Source organism: Chaetodon auriga, chromosome 23 (genome assembly GCF_051107435.1).
Source record: "Chaetodon auriga isolate fChaAug3 chromosome 23, fChaAug3.hap1, whole genome shotgun sequence".
In the NCBI taxonomy this organism is placed as follows: Eukaryota; Metazoa; Chordata; class Actinopteri; order Chaetodontiformes; family Chaetodontidae; genus Chaetodon; species Chaetodon auriga.
Window position 1 is genome coordinate 12,391,969 of NC_135096.1, and position 27,839 is coordinate 12,419,807.

A 27,839-nucleotide genomic window follows, 5' to 3' on the forward strand; every position below is an offset into this window, starting at 1 on the left:
CGATCCAGAAATATGCTGAAAAATCTTCCTTGACTGCTGTTTGAACAAAAATGTCATGATTCAAGAGGCAATCTTTACATCTGCAATCTTTCATGGATACATAAAATTAACGAATGGCATCGTCAAGCCATCGCCAGACACCACATGTTTTCTTTCTCATCAATGAGAGGCTCGAACATCGGAACGCACGAGGCCTCTCATGCAAGCAAAAGCTGGGAACTGATTGTCTCCCTTTTCCTTGACAGCGTCGTTCCACAAGACTCTTCTGCTAACTGAGTCCTTCAAATAAAGTTGGCGGAGTGCCTTGAGGTTGTTCTGAGGGCTTCTTAAGCCCTTTACAGAGATGGAATACTTAAATTAAGGGCCTTTTGTCATTCAGACCTAAGTGTCTGTTACGTAAATGCAACTCTTATTTAACTCCTATTTTGCTGGATGTTCGCACTGTCATTCATGCATTTGGACTGGATTTGAACTGGTCGAGTTGGCGCTCTTGGTAACAGGAACAATACACATCAGGACTTGATGTTGCATTAGTGACTCAAAACAACATATGTTAACAGTACATGTCCAAAGGATGCTCCTAAAACCTCAATAATGTTGGACATCCCCATGTCTTAAAATGGAAAAGGTCTACTTGCAATAAGGCTTAATTCAGGACATCCAAAGGTAATACCTGCTTAAATTATGGAATATTGACATATTTGGAGTAATAGTGGAATATTAGGAGCATGCCCTCTAGTGGCTACATTAATTATGACGGACAAAAGAGGAGGGAAGGTGACAGAGCAACAAAGAAATGGAACACTGTTCACTTCCTGCTGACAGTCATTTCTTATCAAGAATGATTATAATCTTCTAACCTTAACCACGTTTGCTATCCCTGCCATGACAATGAAGGTCCCCTAACCAAAACAAAGTACCTTTTTCAAACCCAAACCATCATTTTTCCATGAATCGAGGCAAGCCATTTAGCACTGCCACATCATAAAACAGATGTATTTTTAGAAGACACAGTCGTCCTGCTGACAGAGGCATCAGATCAGAAACGCCTCTGTGTGTTGTCCGACAGAGCATTCACAAACTACATACTCCGACGCTTAATTTGGGGGGTTCGTGCATATTTGACCATACGCTACTGCAGCTTGTGCGTTAATGTGGTGGCAATGAGCAACTGCCTAGCAAGATTACAGTCCTGACTGTTATGGAAAGGTGACCTGGGCACTTATTAAGATGTGAGAGTTAATGATCTTATAAGTTAGTGGTTCAGGGCCCCTCCATGGGTTCACGAGACAAATCTGAGGGGTCGCAAGATGATTAATGGGATTTTTCTCACTGTTTTGGATTTTACCTCTCTGAGTCTAGAACAGTTGCTTGAGTAGCAAAACACACACTGAGCCAAAAAGGTTGAGAACCAACCAGATAAATCTGAGTGACCACGTCTAGAATTGTGCTACTGAAGCAGCAAAGAGTAAGACACAGCAAAGACAAAAGAAAGTGTCCAGATCCATCTCCCTTTCGGTTGGCTGTCACTGCTACTGTGTGGACAAGAATCAATGTCCCTCCTGACTGTGGCACAAAAGAGAGCTTTAAGTTGTGAATGCTGGGCCTCAGGAGATGAGGTGGAACCTGAAGATGCCCTGTAGCTGCATCCATTTAGTCCTCGTGCTTTCTTCTTTCATCTTCCTCCAGGGGTCTTTGGACAGAGAAAGGTTGTGTTTCTGGCTGCTTTTTTTTTTTTTTTTTTCTTATCAGCTTGTTTATCTTGCCTCAATACCATATCCCCAGGCACTGCAACACAGAACAGTTCACTGTCCACAGCTGATTGATAAAACATGTCGTGCAGTCTGTTGCACTTCATTGACATATCTGAGCCTGCTAGCAATCTACTCCATCTCTATCTGCTTGTGTTCAGGGCCTCTGTGTCGGTCGACCATGCCAGGTTGTCGTCGATACTGTATATTGTCTGGTGACCCTGGTGGCTTCCTCTTCCTTTGCAAATCCTCCATTAACATGGCTCCTCTTGCTCCACCATGCCTTCACGATCGCAACGCATAGAAGGGGAATGTATTATCCCAGGGAATTCTCCAAGTAAGAAGAGATTTACACCTCGAGCTTCAGAGCAGGAAATGGAAATGTTTCGCATGGGGTTGCCTGTGCGAATGGCGGAGCCTATAGGCTACAGCATAGGTAAAAAATAACATCACAGGCCTCAGAGCACTGAATCAACTTCTTAGAGATTCAGCAGACTCCTGAGTCCAAAAGGGGCTGACGCTGTGCAACACTGAAAATCTGGATGAGATATTTCTTAGTTTAAGGTGTGACTGCATATCCACCACTTTGTTCCGTCGAAACTTCATATATTGGGGGAAAAAAAAGTGCAGCATAGAAGAGAGGCGAGTCCACGAGGAGTGGATGGGAAAAAAAAAAAAAAAAAAACATTTCGGCTTTTTACCCGACAGAAGTGGACAGCTTATATTTGCCTGCCCCATGACAGCAGGTGGCATTTAAGCAAGTGTCCTTTCCATCTCTGTCACCTTCAGAGCAGCTCTCTGTTATGCCAGAAGCTTAGCTAAAAGTCTCTCTGGACCACAGGACGACTGCTGACCTCAAAGCAAATGCCTTTTTGGTAACAAAAAAGTGATAAAGTACGACAAAAAAAGAAGGAACAGCTTTTTTTGACCACATGGGGTTAGCGTAACAAGCTGTAAACACACTGCTGTGTATTTACACATGCAGCAGACACATTAGCATTGATTTGGAGGTGTGTTTAAAGTGACCTGATGAATTTTAGTCCAATATTCGGTCTCCTTTAAGATCTGTTTTGGTCTCCACAGACAGAATGAATTAGCTGCTAGCTGCTTAATGTTTCACTGTGTTTACTTGAAGAAGAGCGCTTTGAGACTTAACGAAAAGATTAAAGTTGAGGGTAGTAAAACCAAAACAATGAGCTCAAAGACACTAAAATTGTGGGTTAAACAATCCCTATGACGCAATCCCTTTCAAATGATTCCTAGTACTTGTATCATTGTGAATATAAAGTATTGATTACAGCAGCTTTAAGTGAAATTAGCTAAAAATGTGACGGAAAGTGGAAAAGAAGGGCAGTTTTAAGAGCACATTCTTAACACGCTGACTAAAGTAGACTAAAGTGCTGCTGGAACAGATGTCCCCCTGCAAAGTGGTGCCATATTGGGAAAACTCACTCATTTCATTAAGTCTCAGATTCCTCTAAGTACTTCATATATTTCATGCAGACCAAATGGTGTTCCCACAAATCAGATTTTGTCTCCTTCAGGCTCAGCTCAGGGCACGTCTAAAATGCGAGAGTCTTTGGGGATCAACAGAATGAGTCTCCTTGAGGCAAAGTGAAGTTCACTTTTAAGTGACTCCCTCAGGGTGTGGCTCCCTCAGAGAGTGTGCTCTGCTCAGGACGCTCAGCTAAGCGCTCGGCAGCCTGTCCCGTCTCAGCACCACATGGCAAGTGTCGTGTCGCTGCAATAATAGGTTGTGCCTCATTGAGCAGGCTTATTGGATCTTCCTCAGAAGTGAGGTAAGTGGTGTGCTAAATTGAATGCAATTCATAGTTTTTGGGCGGAGGGCCGCTCTGGTATTACATTAGGTGAGAAAGAATTACATAGGCAGAGACAATATTGCAGCTGTTCAAGCGTTACAGGACGCTCGTGGCCTTAGTGAAATCACATTTCAATCACCTCAGCAGTCTCAGGTGACTCGCTGTAAATGAGGACAAATGAGAAAATTAAAATGACATCCTTCGATTTTGGGGCCGCGGAGCCCAAAGCCGTCGCTAATTGAAATTTTCAATCACAATAAAGAACAGAAAAAATAAATCACACCGGCAGTGGCGGAAAGAGCAGACCTGCCATAAGTGTGCCGATGATGAACTTATCAGTGGAGCTGAATCTGTCAAAGCCGACAACTCTGTTCTGATCCTGTACCCGAAGGTCCGCACGTTCAGTCTGAACTTCCCGCTCAGTTTCAGCACATCAGGGTGTGTTGTTTTCAGACTTGACTCCTCAGATCTCCTCAAAACAAGCTTCAAAATGGGTCAGCTTTATTTTATCACCATCTAAGCACAGAAACGCTTAACAGGTACATATATTCAGCCCAAACTAGCTCGTTATTAGCATGCATATTTGTAGCATATTGGCTCTCTTTTAGTCATTATTAAGAACATATTAATGTCTTATTCTGGGGGTCAGGGTTAGGTTATTAAGATTGTAATTCACGTACAACAACTTCTTTCCTTATTATTAATGAGCGGTAACGAGGAGGTTCTTGAGGGAATACTCTGGTAGTTGTTGTAATAAGCGCTTTATTTTGATTAATAAAGAGCCAATATGCCACTAATATGCATACTAATCGGAAGCTAATTGATGGTGAACATTTGTAACTTAATATAAAGTGTTGCCAGTTCCTTCCAAGTTAACACATTATTGCTAATTAATACAATCTTAACAATGTGAGAGAGAGTATTTTCTTTTGCCACCACTCAGGAGGCAAAGCTGCTTTTGTGTATGTTATCCTTGCTCAGTGATTGTAGTTTTAACCTTCAGCACCTGCACGCTTGTGGCCTCCAGAAAGAAAATAATGAGTGATGTTCAACAGCAACAACAAAACGTGTGTGAGCAGGAGAAACTCGGTCCCTAATGCATGCTAATCTGTTGACACTGTGAAGAGTGCCGGGAATAGGCTCCTGTAGAGCTCCGTACTGAACACAAGCTCGGTTTGGAGGTTTTGGTCCATATTCAATGAGATGTATGCTGATACTGACTTGGAAACGACATATTTGCCGGGCTCAAGGATGATTCTACACAACAAAAACTATGCTGCTGGCGTTTTATGCAATTTTAAGATATTCAAGACTTTTTGGATTCTCGTGCATTCTCAGCCCTCACAAGATCAAGACCTCTGCCAAGAACATGAATATTTGGCTGAAAGTAAAAGCTGTAGGGAAGCAGTGATGTAGCACCTGTAAACCGACCCGCCATCTCTGTTTTTGAAAATTGGATTTGGGTTCAGTGATTTTTGTAAGGCTTTTGACTGGCTTTTAGGATTTCCTCCAGACAGCTCCTGGTGGCCATTAAAAAACAGTTTGCTCTGGGCCTCTTGAAGTGGAACTCATCAAATTTCCACATCTGGATCAGCTTGCCAGCTTCTGCATGTGACATCTTCTGCTGCGGTGAGGTTTTCAGGGTTATCTGGGGCTCATGAAGGAAATTAAAGGTGGGGTGAGTCATTCTGAATAAAGACTGTCTCTTATCGTCCCTTCCCCTTCCCCTTGTTCGCCCCAGTCACCTGTTGCTGATTGGCTGGAATAGTGTTATGTGTCTAGGTCCGAGCCACTTGTTTGCCATGTACAGAGAATGACCTTGAGCCACCTTTAATAATGCAAAAGCCTGTGCAACAATAAGACTATGAGCTGAAAGTTTGAATATTTTGGCCCCTGGTCCTGCTTTAAGTCATTTCTTTTTAAAAATCTGTCTTAATGGACATGCAATTCAAAAAAAGACCCTCTCCCTTTCAGGCACTGCACCGACTGGTCGCAAATCTCTAAGCAATGACTCAAAAGGTAACTCACCGTTGACCACCACAGCGATGTCCACAAAATCGATCTCGCCACGGGCCTCGACGCTGGCCTCGCAGCGGTACACGCCCTCGTCAGCCTTGGTCACCTGATGGATCTGGAGGTTGTTGTTTGCCAGCACCTGGAACCTGCCTTCACAGCACGGGCGAAGAGGAGGACGGACGGCAAGCCAGGCGAAGACAGAAAGAGAGAGAGCGAGAGGACGAAGCGAGAAAAGAACAACAGCGTATGAGATAAGAAAGTTAGGACAACAGCAGAGGAAAATTGCCATCTCCAGTCTTCAGTAGCTCGACTGTCAATCTTCACTTCAGCACATTTACCTGATAAAGTCCACAAAGATAAACACTCACGCAATTACAGTTCCAAATAGTCTCCACTCTCTCTCACTGGGGCCAATGCGAGATTGGCCAGGAGTGATGAGGCCCCTATCTCATTTCTCTCGAGCAAAGATATTTATAACCATGCATCGTAATTAGAGTGAAATGATTAAAAAAAAAAAAAAGAAAGCCGTCTTCTTCATGTTTCATCATCACTGTGGCACCGAAGATTTGAATTTCAATTAAAAAACGTGACAGATTCAAGGGGTCAGTCTTTCTAATCAGTGCTCAGGCATGCGTTTTGTCTGGAAGGAGGATGGGGAAGTGGTGTAGAAGAGCTGTAAATCAGCGAGGAGGAGAAGAGGTAATAATGAATCCTAGTCTACTGGTTCCCACTATTGCCCCTGCCTCCTATCAGAAAATAATATTATTGAAAGCGAATCTGTCCTCCGAGTGCTTCTCCACCTCGAGCCGTCTTTGTTAGCAAATTAAGCGGACCACCCTCCTGACACTTAACGCCGTTCACACGACTGAAATCAAATGGGATAAAATATGACTGACTGATGATTGGTTTCAGGTTGTGGGAGGCGACTCGTGCTGCCTGCTTTGGTTGTTGTTGAGGGAACTGACTGAACACTGTGCATGTGAACCTGACGTGTTTGAGTGAATTTGCCTTCCTTGACATTGCATGTCTTGCAGTGTTGATGCTGATATGATAAAGTGTTCAGCCCTAATATACACCCATTAAATGGAAATAGCTCTTTCCAGAGATGCAGGGGGCTGGTTTGCACTTCATCTCATGGGATGCAGCATCTTCAAATGCCACCATCCAACCTCTCTATAATCCATTCTCTCAGTCGCTTGTTAACATGGTTTCTGTCCAAGTTATACGCCTCCTCCAGGGCTGACGGGGTTTCTATTCATAGAATTTGATATCCTTGTCCTATTGTGAATCCACACAAAGAGGGAAATAGCATTTCCTAGAGTACAGTATTTTTGGCACATTAGCGCGTCTTTTCACTGAGGCTCAAGAGCATTTTTCCTCTCACAATAATCAAGTGTATTTGGCAGGTTTACATTCAAAATGTAATCCTTTTGAGACTGCTGCTTACTTGCAACTTTTATTACCATCATAATCTCCTCCTGGAATAATCAAGATCAGTTACACAGTTTGATAATGCCGAGCAGTGTTGCATGATGTTACTTTATCAAACAGCTAATACTTTGCCGGCTGATTATATCGCAAAAGTCGCTCTTAAAAGGGCCTGAAAATTGAGTTTCCATTAGATATCTATTTACTTCCTTGGGTGTTATTTATTAAGATTTAAACACTCAACAACTCAGCTCGTCTGCTAGATGTTGCTAACTCCTGATTGGTGCACAGGTGACATCCCCTTTTTCCACCTACCTCAAAGCAGTGAAACAAAAATCTCTAATTGGTCGTTGCTTTTTAAGTCATTAATGTTTAATGTTACAATGTAATACTGCATTTTTCAGGGGCTTTAATCAAAATTCTAAACTGCAAAACTCCATCTATGCATTCATTTTTGACACAATTCTTCATTTGTTTTAAAGGTACAATGTGGAGTTTTTTGTAAACAAAACAAGGCTATGTTTACATTCACCACTTCTCCCAAGAACACACATTTACCAATAACCACTGCTCGATAGCAGTCGCTGACACAGAGGTGCAGGTGTGGCCCTGAGCACGAGACGTCAACAAAACAGGAGGCCTTAGAAACAAAAACTCCACAGGGTACCTTTAATTTATTTTGAGAGTCATCCTACTTAGCAACTAATTGTATTACAAAAGTCATTCCTCAAAAAAGGCAATTATAACAGCATTAGAGATTAGAAATGGTAAAGAAATAATCAAAACACCATCACATTGAGCCCGAGAATTAAATCTGTCAACATCCATCTATTTACCCATTTTCTAAACCACTTCAGGGTCACATGGGATTTTGAACATGCTTGAAGTAACTCAACCAGTAATCCCTGTTCCGTGTATAACAAAGCAAATTATCCTCTAGTCTGTCTCCTCCCATTCACCTTGCAAAAAAACCAAAAGAAAATAAGCAAATAATAACACAGTACAGAAAATAATTCAATTGTGAAATAAGGTCATGACAACTTACTGTGGTGCTCCTCTGTGATCTCTTTGTCCTGGTAGTACCAAACCACCACAGGCACGGGTGAACTAATGACATCACACACCACCTCCGCCGTCTCACCGTGGCGGAACTCCTGCGGTGACTGCACATCCCGAAACGTCAGCCTCTCTGGGAGATCAAACAAGACGGAGATGGAACAGCTTTTCTTTCCTGCCAGTACTCAAAGCAGACAATTTATTGCACGTCTGAACATCAAAAGGAAAATAAGAGAAAAAAAAAATACTGCTGTGCTTTTACAGTCCTGTTAACTCTGACTGTTTTGAGACTGAATTTAGGGTCAGAAGTTTGGAAAAAAAGTTGCTTTAAAATAAATGTACTCCCAATTTTCTGTCTGGGTGGCATCCAATAAATTGACAGTTTGCCTTTTTCAGGCAGTGTGCAAGTTTGTTTTTTTTTTTTTTTTTTGATGATGCAGGTGTTGGGGTGACCTCTATTTAGCCACCTGGCGGCATGCATAGCTGTCCTGAAAAGCCCAAGAGCAGTGGTTGCAAAAGAAATAAAAATGTAAAAATTCTCCTGGACAGAATACTTTATATATATACATATATATATATAGTTGGTGTATCATCTCACTCTGCCATGAATCTTTAACTTTGACAGATATTCAAGGCATCACATAAAAGATAAAGGATCACCAACGTTCCTGTAATTCATCCTCAAGGGGGCTTGAATGTCCAAAGCAATGGACCGACAGACCAAATGATGGACACACAGACATTTCCATCCACAGTATCCAAAACTAGCATCATGAAGCACAGCTGTCGTGTGACGTAATGCCTCACAATACAGATGGAAAGTATTAAGGAGCAAGCACATGAGAAACAATGAGTGCACTGGAAAAGGAGGGAGAGCATTCACTGACAAAATCAAATAAAAACCAAAGCTAAATCCTGCTTTGACAGTTTTCTGGGACACAGATAAGGCGATTCTGGTGAGACAGCACAGGAGACAGAAGGGTGGCTGTTTTACTTGCTGCCAATCACAACCATGACAAAAAACAAATCAATGAGCAGAGATATTTTGCAGCCTCTCTGTTTGCAGAATTAGACAAGAACACAGGCAGCCTTTGACTCACTCCATCTCGCTTTCAGGAACGCTTAAATAATAGATTCCAGGCTGTGCCAGCTTGAAGCTGTGTCCTCCCTCTTGACAAACATTTGGTGTTTTGACAAATTGCTTTTACGAGGACACTGTTCTTGGATCAGCACTTCTTCACAAACAGCACGTGATCCTGCTTCGAACTCTGCTTTAGTTCGGATGGCCGGCTTTGATGTGCGCCGGGGCTGGCACCGCGAACGCTGCAACCACCTGCTATCATCTGCGTGCTGTACTGCGAAGGTGTGAATAAATCAACGACAGCTCCCCTATCAGTCCCTTCCTTTAGCGAAGCTTCAGCATTAGCATTTTGCAGTGTGATTTATGCCAGGCTGCTCCCTAAAATGAGCTTTCTCTCCCCGACTGCACCCGCCGCCTGTGAACGTGCCTGGCATCTCAGTGTCTTCATTAACTTCAAGGATGCATTTGCATGTTTTTGTCATTCACTCTGTTCAGTTTCTTATCAATCTCCCCCTTGTGTTCGTCTTTTTATTTCCAAAATCTGTTGCTCTTTCACTCCCTCCGTCTCTCTGAGGTTTGAACACTTTTGGTGTCACTTGTTACTTCTGTTTGTATCCATTTCCTTTCTCTTTTGTTGTCACACCGCTCTACAAGAGAATCAGTAAGGGAAACATGCTCTCCAGAGTAACACTCTACTGCACACTTGACACTGGCGAATTGAGAATATACTCAGTGCTCCGGAGTTTCTCTTCCACCTACATATCACTGTGAGGATAACTGCCTGATATGTTGACTAGCCAATTCCCTGGACCTCTCTCAACTGGGACGCAGATTTGTGCCTGTCTTTACTGGCCAATTTTGCTCGTTTTGGAAAATGGGCTTATGCAGCATTATTGCTTTGTCCATTAATAAACTGGGAGGAAATGAAGGGAGCTGGCTCTGACATTGTACTGACTTACTTTATTATAATTTTCCCGTCACCTTGTGCGGCTGCAAAGGCACCAAGCTGCTGCAGTTAATTCAGAGCAATTTTCGAATTTTGCTGTCAGTGAACTCGAGTTCTCATTCAGGGAAGACCATTTAGATTTTCATCTTCTGTGTGAGACAGCAAGAGTTTTATCTGCCTTGAACGACACTAAGAGTTTACAGTCATGCTCTGTGTGGGGCTGTATTCAGGCACAGCCATGGTTTGAGCTAAATGCCAACATCAGCATGCTGCAGGCTCCCAATGATAATGCTAACATGATGTTGCTAATGAGGATGTTAGCATGTTAACTTTAGGCCCGAATCCATCCATCTGAGGGTCCTGGAGATATTTTACTCAGAAGCACAAATGTGAACCACATGGTGGCAAAAGTCAGAGGATCAGCAAAGTCTTCAAGCTTCATTCTCAATGAATGTCTCTAAAACAATTTGGCCAATTTCCCCATGCAGACGTTGAGATATTTTCCTAACTTTGACGTGCTCGTGGCAATAGCGGAACATTCCGAACATTTCGTTTCAGTTCAGGGGACGTTGTGACAGGGTTGGTCTTCTTTGGACCATGTGGGTCTGCATCAGATTCCATGGTAATCCATCCTTGAGTTGTCAACACATTTCATTAAAAGACTGAAATGGAAAACACTCATAGTGGCACTGGAGGAATAAGTAGCATTCATCCTCTGGGCAGCAGAACTGTTTGTATAAAATTTCATGAAACATTGTTGAGATATTTCAGTCCTGATCAAAGCGGTGGACCAATCAACTGAGAGGCATTGCTATCCCAGGAGCCATGCCACAAGCACCAGGGAAGCTTTTAATGATTATCCAAAGTTCAGGCACCTGTTTTGGATTCAAAACTGATCTGCCACTCTATGCAGCATTTTTCTAACAGGCCATCATGGAGATGTCAGCAACTGCCGAGAGGATGTCAACACTTTCCCTCCCACAGGTCATGAATTTCATGTACAACATGGTGTAGCGCACAGGCCCATGCACCGCCCAAGGAGTCCTCGCCTGCTCCGGCTGTGCGCTGGCAGAACGGCTGGCTGGCGCTTTAGGCAGGTTTTCATCCGCATGCTGCTCATGCAATCTACACCGAGGGCCCGAGTGAGTGACGCCCGGTTGCCATGGAAACGATGTTTTAGGGAGCTGGTTATGTGGTGAATGAGGCGAGGGCTGAGTGGTGGCAGGTGTGATTGAGGCTGTGATGTCTCCCCTAATGGTTGGCTGGGCGAGGATGAAAAAGGCAGCCACACAGCAGGTAATGATTTCCAGAGTGTGTGCACATATAATTGTGTGTGTGTGTGTGTGTGTGTGTGTGTGTGTGTGTGTGTGTGTGTGTGTGTGTGTGTCTCCTGGAATCAAATCTCTGTACCTTGACATTGTCTCCAATTAAACTTGGGGAAGACTTGTGATCAAAGTCCTGCAGTTTTGGGGTATTTGGGTTATTCACATCTCAGAATTCACACGGTTCTTTTGTATGCGTGTGTGCCTTTTGCATGCATTATAATGTTAATCCAGTGCTCCTCTGTGAGCAGAAGGTGTTGGGAAATGTGCCTTTTGTACTTAAACAGGGCCAGAGTAAGGATTGCAGAAATAGACTGATCGGGGTTGTACGTAAAAGCCAGTATTGCCATGGCGGCATCTCACTGGTGAATTACATGCAACCTTGAGAAGACAACTCTAGTTCTGCCTGTGAGGGCAACTGCCCAAGGCCCAACGCCTGTGTCATACCAGTTTCAACCTGATGGTTTGGGACTGAATAAGTTGACATACATTGCCTTGTAAATAACCCAAATACCAGAGCGTTCACTCTCAATGAAACCGCATTGAGTTCATACATGCAACTGGAGTAATGGTGTCACCACCAGAGAGCATGAAACAGTAGCCAGCAGATAAGCCTACCTTAAAGTGCAAGCCCACACAACGCTCCTCATAAAGCTTTTACAAGACACCAAATACAAAGTCTATGGTCTACATCTAAAATACTGACTTTACTGATTTACTGACTCTACTGATTTTTCATTTTTTATTTATCAAGTTCGCTGTCTAATTTTATGTTCTGTAAATTTTACTGCTGAACATGGAGGTCTGCATGCTGTTCAAAATGTTCTCCGTGCTGTCAGGAGTGAGATTCTCCTTTAAATAATTCTTTTTTGTTGACATGAGTTACATTTGATATACTGGATACTTATTTGAGCTGTGCAGTCTCACTCACTCTTTAGCGTGCTGAAAGCTCTACATTCCCAGAAAAAAATACATGGAGGACATGAAGCATGTAGCTCGAGTTCTGGTCCCACATGGTTTGCCTAACTCTCGTCCTCAGGAAATTACAGGAATGATCTGCAATGGTTTAAGCTGGATTTGCTCAAGGACACTCTAACAGGACAAATGGTGGTTAATTCACAGCCCACCGTGAGGATGGAACCTTTGAGGGGACAGTCCCTCTGACACCTGAGCCAACCCCTCCTCATAACATCGAGTTTTTCCCAAGAAATAGTGATGGGTCAGCAAGGCAGGTTAGCCTCAGTGCCACATCCTTCATAATGCCTGGCAGGATCCCACTCCCATGGCATTACTAGCTGTCATTATCCTTTAATCACAAGAATGAGTGTAACACACACTCTCACACAAGCTCACACACAAAGCCAAAGGTAGATGTGGATCTAAAATGCACATGCACACAGACAGAGCCACCATTTCCATCAGCTTTCCAAAAGGCTGGGCATCCCTGTGATCAAACACTAATGTGAGGGGTTTATTCTCTTGATGTTTCAATCCCCTCAGGAGACAAACACAGAGCATCTGCAGATAAATGTGTAAATGCATGTGCGAGTGCATGTTAACTGTCAAGCTCACGGTAGATCTCCAGCACAACCGAGGCCTCCTCGGTGTGACCGCTGGCGTCGGTGGCCTGGCAGCGGTAGATACCGGCGTCCTCGATGATGGCGTTGTAAATGATGAGTCTGGACCGTGACGTCTCCGTGTGGAGTGCCATTCGCTTGGAGGGAATGATGCGCTCACCTTGGGGGTTGTACCACTCCAGCCTCACTGGCTCGCCGATAGCTAGGAGCAAGGTCAGAGAAAGAGAGATAAAATAAAGTGATTACGATGAGTAAATGTTTCTCTCTCTTACCAGGCAACGTCATGTTTACATTCATTGTTCAGGAAAGAGATGTACTCACGGTTACTCCCACTCATATCTGGGATCTATTCAAAGACTGTTGACATTTAAATACCCGGGGACATTTATTACTTCTTTTGCAACAAGTTGCCTCTTGTTGACTTCCAGCAGCTTTATGTATTTTCAAAATTGGTCGGATAAGCTGAGCCTATAACCTTGCAGCCCCAAGATTATTTGTGAATATATTGGATTGCCCATGAGTGACATTCACTTGGCATGAAGTCAGTCAGCCTGATAGATGCTCAGCCTGCAGTAGGTGTGGAAAGACAACGCGGTTTGACAGCCGGCTGGTTTTCCTGCTTCATGTATGCAGCGAATATTTCTAATGTACTGTTTCACATATTCCAGCCGCTCTTACCTCGAACTTTCGAGACAGCAAGGCTGGATCAAATCCAGAGTGCCATGCTGCAAGAGGGTGTCTGAGGCTGCCCAGTCAACAAACTCCTGGTACACCACCTGTTAAAGCTGTTTTTGACAATGCTCTTGGCTGCATCATCCTAAGGGTCGGCGTTCGGTGTCAGAGGATGCTCGGACCCTTGTTTACTTGTTTTGCACCTCTAGTTTTAATCTAACAGATCAAACTACAGCGACTGGGGGAAGACGCGGAGCAATCGCTCAGACACCAGATCAGCTCATTCTGAGTATTAGATCCATTTTGTATACAGACAGTGCTGCTATTGAATGAGTTTCCTGTTTCCCTGATGTATTTCACTGAGGTTTTACATGTCAATTCTTTAGCATCGCTGCTGGCTTTGGTATTCTGAACAGCTGAGGACCATCCGACGCTGTTGTTGGAACTTGTCGAGGGAACAGACGGCCTGAAAAGATATGATTATGTCATAAACTTGGATTTACATCACTAATAAGTCTGTAAAAGAACAGGGACATATGTAGGCTATAAATTCCTCTCTCATTTCCAAGATTATGCAAGTATACACACGCACACACAGACACATGATGCCGAAACAAATAGCTAGCCCTAATCAAAAGCTAACTGGAACCCTGATTAAGGTGGCATCCATATGTGGCCTGTGAAACTTGAACTCATCTGGCTACTGTAAGAGATGATAGGGCCATCTGCAAGCAGCAGGTGCCCTTTGCCTGTAAATTCAGCAAATAAAAGTGTCAGTGTGGAGGGCCATTACTTGGCCGATCAATCAGCCAGAGCCTTGGACAGGAGAGGAGATGGACAGCAGGCTTGTCCAGTCCCTTAGAGACAGGTGACTGGATTTAAATAAGCTTACAAGAGACAAAAGAGCAGAAAACAGAAGCAATACAAGTTTGTGACACCTGTGGTGTGTTGAGGAAAATGGCTGTAGCCAGTGACAGGAAGCAGGCAGTTTCAAAGCTCGTTTTTCCCCTCAGTAACTATCAGCAAGATGCCCTTGAGCAAAGTTTTTAACCTCCAGCAGAAGATGGTTGTGATGATTCATGTGCGGAGCTCCCAGGTGTAATTGTGAGGACATGGCTTGATATGGGGCTTGCAGGATTTTGCTGGACACACATTCGTCCAGCATGTACAGTTCTGAAATGGCTTCTGACATCAATAATCGTCTCAGTTTGATAGCGCTCCGGTTCATAAAGGTAAATGATGACAAATTAGCTGATTTACAAACGTGCCTCTTGATTGCACACTGCATGGTAGAAAAACGCGCACATGCTGGCATGCTGACACTGATCATCATCACAATGTTTCCAACAACCATCAGCGTCATATCCTTGGCATGTGCGTCTGGCTGCTCGTTAGTTTCAAGGCCAACAAATCTGATGAGGCAATCAAACAGGAGCATTGCTAAAATCACAGAGCAGTTCAGGCCATTCTCCTCGTCGCTCTGCTTTCCTTCACACGTGGCTTCCCACTGGAGCCTCGTGGCTCATGTGGGTACTTGCGGGGAAGAGATAAGTGTCGAGCATCGCTACAGGCGTCTTTTTATACCTGTTAGCATTACAACGTTATCACCTCTTACCATTTTACAGTCTGCTGACAGCAGAGACAGCTAAACATGTTAAAGTTGATGTAGCTAGCATGGTGACAGGCCATTTGCTTCACAGATGATCTGAGAAGACAGCAGTGTGTAGCTCGCTGCCCTGTTTTCCACGCTCAGCCCTACCTCCCTCTGTGTGTCTTTACAACTGAATGAATAGCTGGTGGAAATTTCTGTCAGACCGCTCTTAAAATCTGCATAAGCTCTGGCATTATTACTGATTCTTGGCAAGAGAGAACGCTCAGTGACGGACTCTCCTGAAGGTACAGTGGAAAGACAATGATGATTTCTTTTCTAGGTGCTAGCAAAATGTTTACACGGCAGCACACTGATTGATTGTCTGCTTGCGTTTGCTGCTGATGAAACCGACAGCTCCACTCTTTATTTTGTTTGCGCATTGAAATAAAACTTGAAACAACAAAAGGGCAAGAAACAAAGCTTTGTACCTGGAAGGTCTTTCCAGCAATGTTTATGATTCTCCTTAGCAGTGAGGGAGCAATATAAAGCAGCTGTAATAGCGTGGCGATCTAAGCCTCCTGCACAAGGCAGATTATTGACTAGACTTGCCCCATGGCGCCAAAATTAGCCGAGTGCAAGCCGAAACACTCCCATGTCCCAATGGTGGCTGGCACTAGAGCCAGGGTGATAATTGATTTAGGTCTCAGAGGAAGTAGATAGCAGGAGAGAAACAAAAGCTGAGCAGAGAGGGGAACACACTGGTCAGTATGTTTCCGTGTGGAGCTTGACATGATGTCAGAATTACAGGTTACATATCTATCTCTGTCTCCTCTGCAATGGGTAAACACAGGTCTGCTGGGACAAACGTTGCGACCTACCCCACTCTAGTTATAAGAAACGCACATGGAGGCATAATAGCTGTTGGATCTGGTTGGACTATTGAGGCTGTGTTGTTGCCGTCTCTGGTTTATTTTGCAGCCAATACTTGTTCTGGCTTCCTGCCACTTCAGTCATAGGGGAGGTTAAACACACACCGAAACACCAGTTTATCAACCTCCTTATTTGCTACGCCATGCACTCAGGTTCATTTAACCCTAACAGGAGACCAATTTTACACCAGGAAATGCTCTCACTGGTCTGTTTGTGTGTTTTCTAACAAAAGGTCAGATAGAAAACAAAGATGAGTACTTTAAGAGTTTGCAATTATGTGCTTTTTTTTTCTCTGACTGACATTTGTTGGGAAGTCCTGACACCGTGGTGATTTCCATGAATATGCGCTCAAGAGGATTCCTGCAGGTTTTGAAGGAAATACCGTTTCACAAATCTACAGTAAGGACTTTAGATTTCTGTTTACTGCGCAATGTTTTATTCAGGAAGGTACAGGCGGTGACAAATTTAGTACGAGTGGACGAACCGAACAAAATTGGATCCTTGCATACGGTCCACATGGGGTCACTGAATGGTTTGATTACTGTGAAAATTAAGTCAATATTGTATGTAGATTGGACCAGATACCAGTGGAACTATTAAGATTTGGAATAAATCTAGATGTCTGGAGGCTTATCAATGCCTGACCCTGCACAGGTTTATAATACTATGAGGAAGGGTTTTATTTACTGTCATGCAGTGATGTTGGTGCCATGTGCAGCAACGGACAGTAACAGATTAGTGCACTTCTGCGGTTGTTGGATCCACTGGGCAACCGATCATAGATACACTGGATTATTCTAAAATTTGAAATTGGACTGACAGTGAAAGCAGAAGTACATGTAAAACATTTAGGCTTTAATTGGATAAAATTACAATTCTGTCTGGGCAACAAACAGCTTAATTACAGTTTATGCTTGTGATGTTAATGATGACAACAAAGTAATATGCCATTTTCTTTAACTCATTCCCTCCACAATGTGTCTTTATCAAGGGGATTTTGCAGCTGATTGCATAAATACTTGACATTCGGATTTATTGACTCATTCCACTCATCATGAGATCCGAACGATGCGAACCGAGCATCGCCTTTGGTCACGACTTCAGGCTCTCCCTCTGTGTTGTTTTGGTTGTTCCTTCCAATTTAATCAAAGAGCTCCACTGTGCTGCTTCAGAGGCCGGGATTGCATCAACAACAGAAAAAAAAAAAAAATCTACCAAAATAGCGGAGAGAGTTAGACAGCATGCTCCACAACCAAATCATTAAATGAGGGATTTTCTTTTTGTATTTTTTAGCGTTCATCCTCCAGTGGAGCTCCAGAGACTTGCAGGATCTACGCCAAGGAGCACTGAAGCTGTTTTGGAGTCTGTAGTCTTTATTGTACTTATTAGTATAAGTGCAACACTGGTTGTAGTTACTGTATACATACTGCTTGTATGGTTTCTATTTTTATTTTATATAGCTGCAATTATGTATTCATTTTTGTACTAATTTCCACCCTTGTGCTGCTGCAACACCTGAAATTCTCCTCTGGGGATCAAAAAAGGCTTATGTCATCCCAGCACACCTGTTTTTTTTTTCACCTGTCACCCACCTGTATGTAGTTATATTATCTGTGTGGTCACATGATCAGATTTACCTGTGCATCCTAGTTTACTCAACATATGATGATGTTATAGACAAGCGCGCTGTCACAGAAACTGCCTTTTTCACCGACACGTCCCTGACTTTTGTCACAGCCATGATGAAGACGAACCAGGAACGAAGCCACTCGAGGTGAAAGGTAGCACAAACACAAAAGCAGCTTTTCACTCCCTCTCGCAGACCACTTCCAGCTGTCTCTCTTCTAAAGACAATCTCTCCAGCCGTCCCCTCCCTCCTGCTCTGCAGCTCTGTTTTTCTCTCACTCACTGTTTTCCTTTTCTCTCTTCCTGACCCGCCGTACCTTCAGCTTTTCCGCTGTCTCCTACCATGCCATGGCCTCGATTCAAATCTTCACTGCAAAACGTCTTTTTAGAGCGTGCTGCTGTGAAGGCACAAAAAAAAGCTATTCTGTACAGCGAGTTGGTGAATGAAAGCTAATTCTGCTGGGGGGACGTCTCTCACATTTTCTTCTAAAAGCGAGCCTCTATGAATAGATGCCAAATGATTCACTGTGGGGACAAATAATAAAAGGGGTTTTGAAAAATGAGTACTCAGGACATTCAGAGGCTATCTAATTGATATATATTAATTCATCATGTTTATGCACTCTTCAGTCTTGACGGGAAACAAATATATGGAGAAAATGCACTGCTTTCTGTCTTTCCATCATCATCAGTGGTCCAAGAAGTTTACTGAAGGTCCTTTACTCAAGTACTCATAACACACTGTGAAAATACTCCACAAGAAGTAAAAGTCCTAATATAATGCTGCATTCATGTCAATGTTGCATTTTACTGCTGTAGATCTTTAAGGTTGAGCTCATTCTAACTACTTTATATATTGATGGGTAGTTTCATCCACAGCAGTGCATCGTGTTCTAGAAGATCATCACATGTTCATGATGACGAAATGTCCTAAAAGAATGTCATGTGATATAATCAAATAGCTTCAGAGCAGCCGTTAAATGAAGACCAGTCTGTCAGTGGTAATTGCTGATATTTTTTAGAATTTGGCTTCAATTCAAAGAGCAACTTTGATGTGGGACCAACATGTTTCAGCTGGAGTCCTTCATCGTGGTCACCCAAGGCAGAGACCCTTCTGATTTTAAAGCCCCTGGCAACTTCTTTTCAACTCTTGCAGTAGTATTTCAATGTGGCTTCGAATATTTGTGACCAAGTAAGCAACACCTACAGTTCAAGTTTGGAAAAAAACATGTTTTTTTATGAAGAGTTTAACGATCAAAACTATATATTATACTTAAAAAGCTACTCTGCTTTATCAGGACTGTGTGAGCCTGGTGTGATTAGATTTGATTGACAGCAGCCAGGCGACATGAGACACAACACCACAACTGTCATTAGCTTCAAGTGTAGAGTCAAGTGTTGCTACAATCTGAAACATCTTTTTCCAACAAGTTGCCAATCACTTCAAACTTATGAAAAGACCACTGGAAGAAAATCAGACAGGAGTCTCCAAACCAGGAAGTGATGCGTGGCCTCTTCCTCTGTGTTACCACGCTGACCCGCCTCGTTTTGATCTATAACAGCGTGTTTGATCAACATGAAGAAAAAAGTGCTCTCCTGGAGAAAAATGGGGCGTTTGATCATTTTACCCTGCTGCCAATTCTTCCTGGCAAACTTTTGAAACAAGACAGATTTGTATCGTACGAGCGGATTGATTTCACCCGAGTTCCTTTCTCTCAAGAACAACACACTCACCTCTCCGCTCTGCCTTTCCTCACAAACAGCCTCAAACCATGAATCAACACACAATGCAATTGCCTTCCTGTGCCTCCTGTTACTTTCTTTTGTCTAATCCATATTTATGTAGGCCTGATTCATACATCGGGACTCAGCAAGTTAAAGCCAAAAAGTCACTTCAATAAAAAAAAAAACTTCTTTGTTTACATGTTTGCAGGCTCACTTCGGCTTCACCGGGCTTTTGCCTCTGACTGTTCTGCCCTGCTTCTCAGCCCACTTCAGTTGGCAGAACTGCATGTGAATGTGGTAAAAAATCAGGCATAGTGCGACTGCCCGTGGTGGAAAAGGGCAAAAGAAAGCAATGAGTGACAGACACTTCCTCCCACGCACTTTGATGGTGGATGGTGGCTACTTATCTCCCACCTCCAAAACTCTTTTTGCCTCAAAGCTTTCACCATTCTTCTCGGTTCTGACGTTTTAGCTCTTTCACAATAAAAGCTTCTACCTCTGCCTTTCGATTCCTGCCAGTTTCAATCCATTCACCTCTATTTTGCAACCCGCCATTCTGTCCTCCTCAGTGCATGTTAGACCTGCACACCCCCTCAATGCTTCTCCCAGTGTGTATCGACTCCCTTGGCTGTTAGCTCCACGCTGAGTGGGTTGGCAGGAGAGAAGAGGCAGCCAGCAGGAGGCGGGCCGGGCCTGCCAGAGTGTGTTGCCACCCTACCGAGCCGCTGGCACCGGCGTCAGGTTCTCTGTTATGGCTGAGTGTTGATATACCGTTCAGAAAGGACAATGGGGAGGAGGGATGAGAGGGGCGCGGGTGTCCCCTCACCGCTGGGTCAAAAAGTCACTCACCATATGGACAGCATGGATTGTGTTGTGTTCACTGTCATACAAACAACAAACAGACTTCACAAACACTGATTTTGGGCCCCCTGCGGCATCTCTGACCTGCCTCCAGACACACACAAATACAGCACAACCACATAAAAAGGATAGTGTGCAGCATTTGTACCTGTGCAGATGAAGAACTTGGACTCTCCGACACTCAACTCCACTTTGTTCAAGGATATGGACACCTGCAGGGCGGCTGTAATAGAGAAAGAAAGAGGAACGGTGGAAGAGGGGAAGGCAAAAACAGACAGAAAGAAGAGGAGATGGATTAGTTATTATAGTCTTGCGAACAGAAAACACTAAAGGCTTTTTCATCATTGGCTGACTTGAGCGACACAATAATGCAAAATTGCTTTCAAAAAGCATCAGCTTCATAAGCACTGTAGCTCATTTCCTTCTTTGTACCAGATTTTTAAATTATCGGAGGAGCATTTCTGACTCCACGCCGCCATTTACGCAAAAAGCAGCATGCAGTTTACATAGAAATATTCTTCTATATGAATGAGAAACTTCTGAGGAATAACCCATGTTTTGCACCTAGCATAAGACACATTGTCCTTGCTGAAAAGAACAATTTCTATATTTTTATCCGAACTTCTGCTGCTTTCAAAGTTTCTGTTCAACAGAACAACTGAGCTATTTGCCCATACAAAGCTCTGAGACAGATTTGCTTGATACCCTCTATTAGGCACAACACTGTTTGTGACAAGCTTGTCAGTTTCACAATGAATGGGATCCTTTCAGCCTGAGGTAAAGCTCTTTGCAGTTATCACTCTTGACAATGGTATAAGCATTGAACAATGGTGGGATGGGAATTTAAAAAGCAGAGATCGGTAAATAACTCTGCAGCGTTGGTCTTTTTCTTTGCCAAAAAACCCCAAAAAAACAAAAACTTTACATCCTCAGTAACAGACAGAGCGCGTACCACACTGTGGTGCAAGAAAAGGAAAAAGCTCAACAGAAATGACTTTGGAAAACATCCATTCACCTTAATGACACAGTAAAAATGGACAAAAACCTTGCAGTTGATAACAGTGCCACAATGTTTGCAGAGTCAAGCTACAATCAAAGGCCATTCGTCTGTGCTTGTCTATTGTTAGCCCCGCTATAACACCTCACAATGGGGGCTCTGGGAGAAGTTTTGCAAGGCTGGAGTGAAAGGTATTTAGCTGCATAAAAGTGTGGCATGATCGTGGCTGACATGAATTTGTCAAATGGGAGAAAGTGATAGAAAGGCAGGAGAAGAGCTGTAACGACGAAGAGAATCAGACAAACAAGGGGCGTGATTGAATGGCAGCACAGCAAGACAGAGCCGAGAACACCTCTGGATGTCTAATGTGATGAGTAATGATTGGCAACTCAGTGGGGAGAGGGTCATTTTTAGGCCAGAGCCTCCCGACGCAGCGGTAGTCTTGCCACAGCACTGAGTGAAGTGAGATATTTGATGAGCCTGTCATATCTGAACTCCTCATTCTCAGGCCTTGGAGCTGCAAGTCTAGTCAGGCTCAGGCTCCAACCACACACACAGATTCACGCACACACACACACAGTATAATACTCTAATGGATGTTAATTCTCGCTACAACACTGGAAACTTAACAGTGGAGCTCAGGGCGCCTGTCAATAATTGAGGAAATGATGAAATGATTATCTGCAGCTACTCAGAGGGGAAGATGGCTGCAGCCAACAGCAGCATCATACTGAAGCTGCACTCCAGCAGTTATCACTGGGAGCCATCTGTCATGAACTGAGGCTGCCTATAGATGGCAGTAGAGGGGCACTGCCACCTTCGCCTGAGGAGGCGACATGATGAGGTTGAGGAGCTGCCTTATCAGTGTATTTAATCATTTTCTGCTGTGTAACCTGACTGTCACAGCACTGAACAGTCACTAGCAGAGGCTCAGGGAATGATACACAAACACACAGAATGGACTGGATGGCTAACTGGTATGCTCATGTAAGTCTTCTTCAGACATCAACACATACATTAAAATGCAAGTATTTGCACATGTGCAATTACATCAAGTGGCATGGATGCATACTTTTCTGCACACTCCAAAGCACAAACAGCTGCTGCATCAAATGTACCTCATGTACTCATTTTCATGGTATCCTGTCCTTGCACTTAAAACAGTAATACTTTCTAAGGTGCTTCTGGAGCCCCTTCACCATCATTTTACTTTAACCATTGCATTTTGGGGGAATAATGTCTATTGGCAGCATACTCAAAATTCAAGCTTTGATTAATTTTGTCACTATTTTTCCACTATAAGCACACTAAATACTGAAAACCCGTAGTATGAAACTGAGGTATAGCTATGCTCTATACACACATGGCGTTCCAAATGAATGCAAATACTGTTCTGGCATTGATTAATCATGTCTATTTAACCTGGTGCCCTTCCACACTACCTGCCCCTGACTTAAGGCAGATTCCAATCAGCGCTTCAAGCAGTTTAACGGTTTTCAATTATTAATTGATCCCGGTCTGTTCATACTGTATGTGATTGATCACGTAATAAGATGCTCACAAAGCAGGAGGCAAAAGAAAAATGGCCTGAGCTTTTTTTTTCTGCGCTGCCAGAGTCACTGGTGTGAATCATATAATTAAGTTCAACCTGGAAAATATAACCATTCAGCTGGCATTTTTAAGCTAATGCACAACAATCCCCACAGCGAATATACATTGACATTTTAATGAGAATGCTGACTGGATTTGAATTATGACACCGGTGAATTTGTTTATTCAACACTGTCTTGCCTGGTGGGGACACAAAGAGACATGCTAATTATATCAATTTTCAGAAATGGAATGTTTTCAGCTGCGTTCACCTGCTTATTACACAGCTCGGGTCAATATGCTTTGAGCCTGGTAGCAATTATCAGCTCCAATTATTAGCTCCTATGAGAAGCATTGGAGACAAGCAAAATAAGACAACAGACAAGACCATTGATTGCCATTTGTAATGTGTCTGAGATGGTCGATACCGTACATGACTTGCCAGCTCGCCTAATAACACTGAGACTTGAATAATTCCAGCATTAGTTGTGGAGTCTAATCCCGAAGAAAAGTTAGAGAGGCAGCACTTTGTCCAGAAAGTAGAACAGAAAGAAGGATTAAAAAGAAAAACACCTCTTTCGGTGCCAATCACTGAGAAGCTCCAACTGTTCCAGTAAACTAATTTCAAGCCTCAACTTTTTATGTACACATTTATCAGCTTTAAGCAAAACTACCAACATATTTTTCCTTTTCCAAATGAAAAGTAAAATCATGAGTAAAATGCAGCGTTACTCCAGTCAATACACCCAGGGGGTCTCAGCCTCAGGCTATGAGATGTGGTATGACCTGTATCTTATTTTAGCAACAATGCTAACTGAGATTAGCAAACTTTAGACGATAGAGTTCAATGACTTTATGACTTCTACTCTGCTTTACTAGCAACTTATGTCAGTTAACTTTAGCTAGTGTTAGCAAACGTTATATTGCTGTGTAACTGACATTACTGGGACAATAGTTCACCTTATGACTCTTCTTGCTGACTTTATGTCTCTTCCACTCCCGAGGTGTAGGCTAATGTTGGCACCCTTTATACATAAACTCTGCTGTGTAACTGACTGACCAGTAGCTTATGTTAGCTAACTGCAGCTAATGCTTGCTAACTTTAGACTGACATTGCTGTGTAACTGACACTACTAAGACAGTTTACTGACTTTATGTCTCTTCTACTCTTGAAGTGTAGTTTGACTAGCTTTAGCTAATATGAGCACACTTTATACATATACATTCTGCTATGTAACTAACATTACTGGGACGGTTAGCCCACCTTAGGACTCTTTTTTAGCAGTAGCTTATGTTAGCTATCTTTAGCAAACTTCAGATACATATTGCTGTGAAACTGACATGACTGAGACAGTTTGCTGACTTAATGAGTCTTCTACTATTCCAGAAGTATGGGCTGGCTAGCTTTAGCTAATGTAGCACACTTTATATATATTGCTATGTAACTGAAATTACTGGGACAGTTAGCCTGTCCACTGTCTCCAACAAATTAGTGCATGTTGAGGCACTGACGGACAGCATTCATTTAGCATGACATTAGCTAACCAGAGCCTTATCACTGACTAACCTTTAATATATTGTTCCATTGCCCCTGTTGAAGGCTTCCCTTTATATGCCCATTTGTCTTTTGCACCTCCTTTAAACATTTCTGATGATGAACGATTAACAGATGGCAAATGACAAATGACCAGTGACAGTGATGGTGACAGTGGTAATGACAGCTCCTCCACTGTCCTCCAAAAACAATGGCACTGCCCCAGGACGCTCTGCTCCCTCCAGCTGTGTTCTGACAGGACTGAAACAGACCACTGACATCATCACTCCTCTCCTCTTCTTCACCAGTGGCTCATGGTGGTTAACTTTAGTAAATGTTACAAAGCTTAGCTAGATGCTGCTACAGCTGACACAGTTAACTGACATAATTGCTTCAAAACAAAAACTATGGCTCTGTTTCAGAGCCAACTCCACACTCCAACGTTGCCCCTTGTCTGCTGGATGTGCAAATAAGCAACTGTCTGCTATCACATTCTACCATGTCAGCTTTACGAGGCGATTCAATGGCAATGTTGTGCTGACAACTTATCGCACTGCCCCCATGTGGCTGAAAAAAAATAATACAAGCAGCCTTAAATAACGGCCAGCACTAATTAGCAGCCATGTTTCCATCAGCGTATTTTTAGAAAGGGTTGATGGAAAATGGCCAGATTTGAAAATACACTTTCTTAAGTTCCTCCAAAAAGTTTTTACGCTTGATGGAAATGGCAAGAAGAAAGAGATTCCTGAAGACCTCTCTCCATTTTTCTAGCATAGATGGCCAAGCAATTTCTCCTCCTTCTTCTTTTTCCCTGACATCAAGTCACATCCCTTTTGGATGTGAAGTCCAACTTTTACTACAATTATAAGTTCAGCCTGCTGCTTCCATTTTGTAAAACTCTGAAATTTCTTGTCACCGTGCCAAATCATTCCGCTCCTCTGATGGAGGTCACTGAGGTCAGGCGAGGAGGAGGTGCTGACTGAGCTGGCCTGGTGACACGATTCAGCGGCATTTGGACCCAGTGTGCAAAAACTTGCCAGCAGCTAAGTCAGTGTAACTAAATCTAGACCAGACTAAAGGGGCTGAACGCACTGTTGCATTTAGCGGCGAGCTGAATTCAATGTTTGAATGACAGAGTGGAGAGTGTCCAATCAGCTGGCAGAGTGGGAGGGATGTGATTCTGTAATCCTGTTCTCCATAAAAGGCCCCATTAAAGCCATGGCCAAATAAAATGCACCACAGAGAATGTGCCTTTGTGCGTTTGCTCATGTGTTTGAACACATAAGAGCGTGTAAGGGGGTGTATGTGTACTGTATAGCCTAATTTCCGTGTGTGTGGGAGGGTGTGTGGGAGACTGTGTGTGTTTGTCTGTGTGTATGCGTGTAAATGTATTAAGCACACAGAGCAGATAGACCCTCCGGCAAAAATGCTCCGCTTTAATTGTCTGTGATTTTGTGGAGGAGTTGAAGGGAATTCTTCCCCTGTACCACAGAGACAGAGAGAGAGACAAAGACGCGAGGTGAAAGAGGAGGTAGAGCGAGAGAAAACGAAAGGAGGAGATAAAATACTAATTACTGTGCTATGTTGTCTATTCACCCAAAACCTTTGCGTCTTATGCATTTCTTCAAAGGCAAGAAGAAAAAAAAAATATTCCCAATAAGGAATTAGCTTCAAAAACACTAAACAGTCAGCATTCTTTAACGCTGCAAAGTGTCTCAGGTGCGCTGAGGTACAAGGTACTGAAGGATAGTGCAGATGTCAGTGATTTCTCTGTTCAAGGATATTTCCAGTCTAATAAAAGTCGGCCTGCATAGTGCGGTTTTCACTGTTTACTTAGTATGTTATATATATATATATGTTATATATATATATATGTGTGTATGTATATATGTGTAGATAGATGTTTTGCTAATGCTGCTTATTACTGTTTTGACTGTACTGCATGTATCAAATGTTCCCTTTGTATTGCTTTCTATGGAGTTTATCTCACTTCCTGACATTTTTGTGTGTGTTGCTAATGTTGCTCATTACTGCTTTTATTACTATAACTTTATTACTGCTTTAGTACAGCTGTTTAAGGCATGCCTTGTGCGACTGGGCTATGATAAACTTGGTTATGATGGTTTACAACCCAAAGTCACAAATTTTCCTCATGGACTTTTTGACAATATGTCACTTTCTTTCATTAAAACCTCTATTTGGATCAGAAAAACTCCTGAAGGAGATTAAAAAGGGAGACATCTCAGAAATAGCAACCAAGGAGGGGAGACAGATAATGATAGTAATATAACAAAGGCACAGGGTCATTGCAGAGATCTGGGAGCATTGCCACAGGGAGGTCAGACGGGGCCATAAGAAAAGCATTCAGATGACCAAACAGGCTGTAAGACAACAGTGAAGACGAATTAGCGAAAACCGCTCTGGCTGGAGGTCAAACCAAGAGTGACTTGAAATGTTGGTAATGATGGCCAAAACGCCAAAAATAAGAGCAAAGATGAATGAAACTGCAATTTAGTTCCTATCTCACTCACTGAAATGGGATCAATCAACCGCTTAGTTGCTGAGTCTGACCGGACAAACCATCATTAAGTGGCCGCTTTTTGCTATGAATGATTACTTAATTAAATGGCTAATTTATACCAGCTGGTGAACCTTTATCCCAGCTCCTGCTGAAAGCAGCGTTGTTGTTGCAGTGAAGTGCAAAGGAATCAGCATAACAGCAGTGAATGCTGGGAGATGGAGTACATTGTATTTTGACATCAAGCAGAGACAGAAAAAGAGATAGTACGCATTTGAGGAGTCATCTCTGACCATGATCTGAGCCTGTGAGGCAACGCGCTAAATCACAGAAATACTATCTGGAGGAAGTGAGGTGTAATAAAGTTATGTTTCATAGCAACAGACAATATTTTCAATTGTTTTTCTCCAGTGTGGCAAGGAGAGTTGACTTCATATATTACAGTATGAGGACGTTTTGATTTCACATCATATATAAGATATTGTGAATTAGCTCTTCCCAACTTTGCCAACGGATTCATCTGAAGTTGTTTTGAATCATCCCTGTGTATTGGCCCATCTGGCTCCCTGCGTCCCCAGCCCTGTATGTCTGCCTGGCTGCATAACAAGCCTGCTTTCATGCCGGAGAGGAGAGGAGAGTGCTGGTTCTACTCAGCCAACCATGTCCAATCGTGCCGACATACAGTATCAGGCCATGTGTACAGTCTCAGGCACAACCCACAGCTACCTATTATCTCTCCTCTCTCTCCCGCACACCTTCTCTGTATCTCTGCTTTTCGCTCACCAACTGCTTTGCGAT

At 43.1% G+C, this 27,839-nt stretch overlaps 1 protein-coding gene across 2 annotated transcripts in view; it reads right to left on the reverse strand.

Moving 5' to 3' along the window:
• Nucleotides 1–27,839, reverse strand: part of ncam2a (neural cell adhesion molecule 2a) — a 262,069-nt gene that overhangs the window by 64,724 nt on the left and 169,506 nt on the right. For both annotated transcript variants that reach the window (XM_076723635.1, XM_076723636.1), the window contains exons 2-5: nt 20,551–20,625; nt 12,993–13,199; nt 8,061–8,204; nt 5,600–5,737 (exon numbers count right to left, since the gene is read on the reverse strand). In XM_076723635.1, coding sequence (XP_076579750.1) covers nt 5,600–5,737; nt 8,061–8,204; nt 12,993–13,199; nt 20,551–20,625 — 564 coding nt within the window. The remainder of the gene's footprint in view (nt 1–5,599; nt 5,738–8,060; nt 8,205–12,992; nt 13,200–20,550; nt 20,626–27,839) is intronic.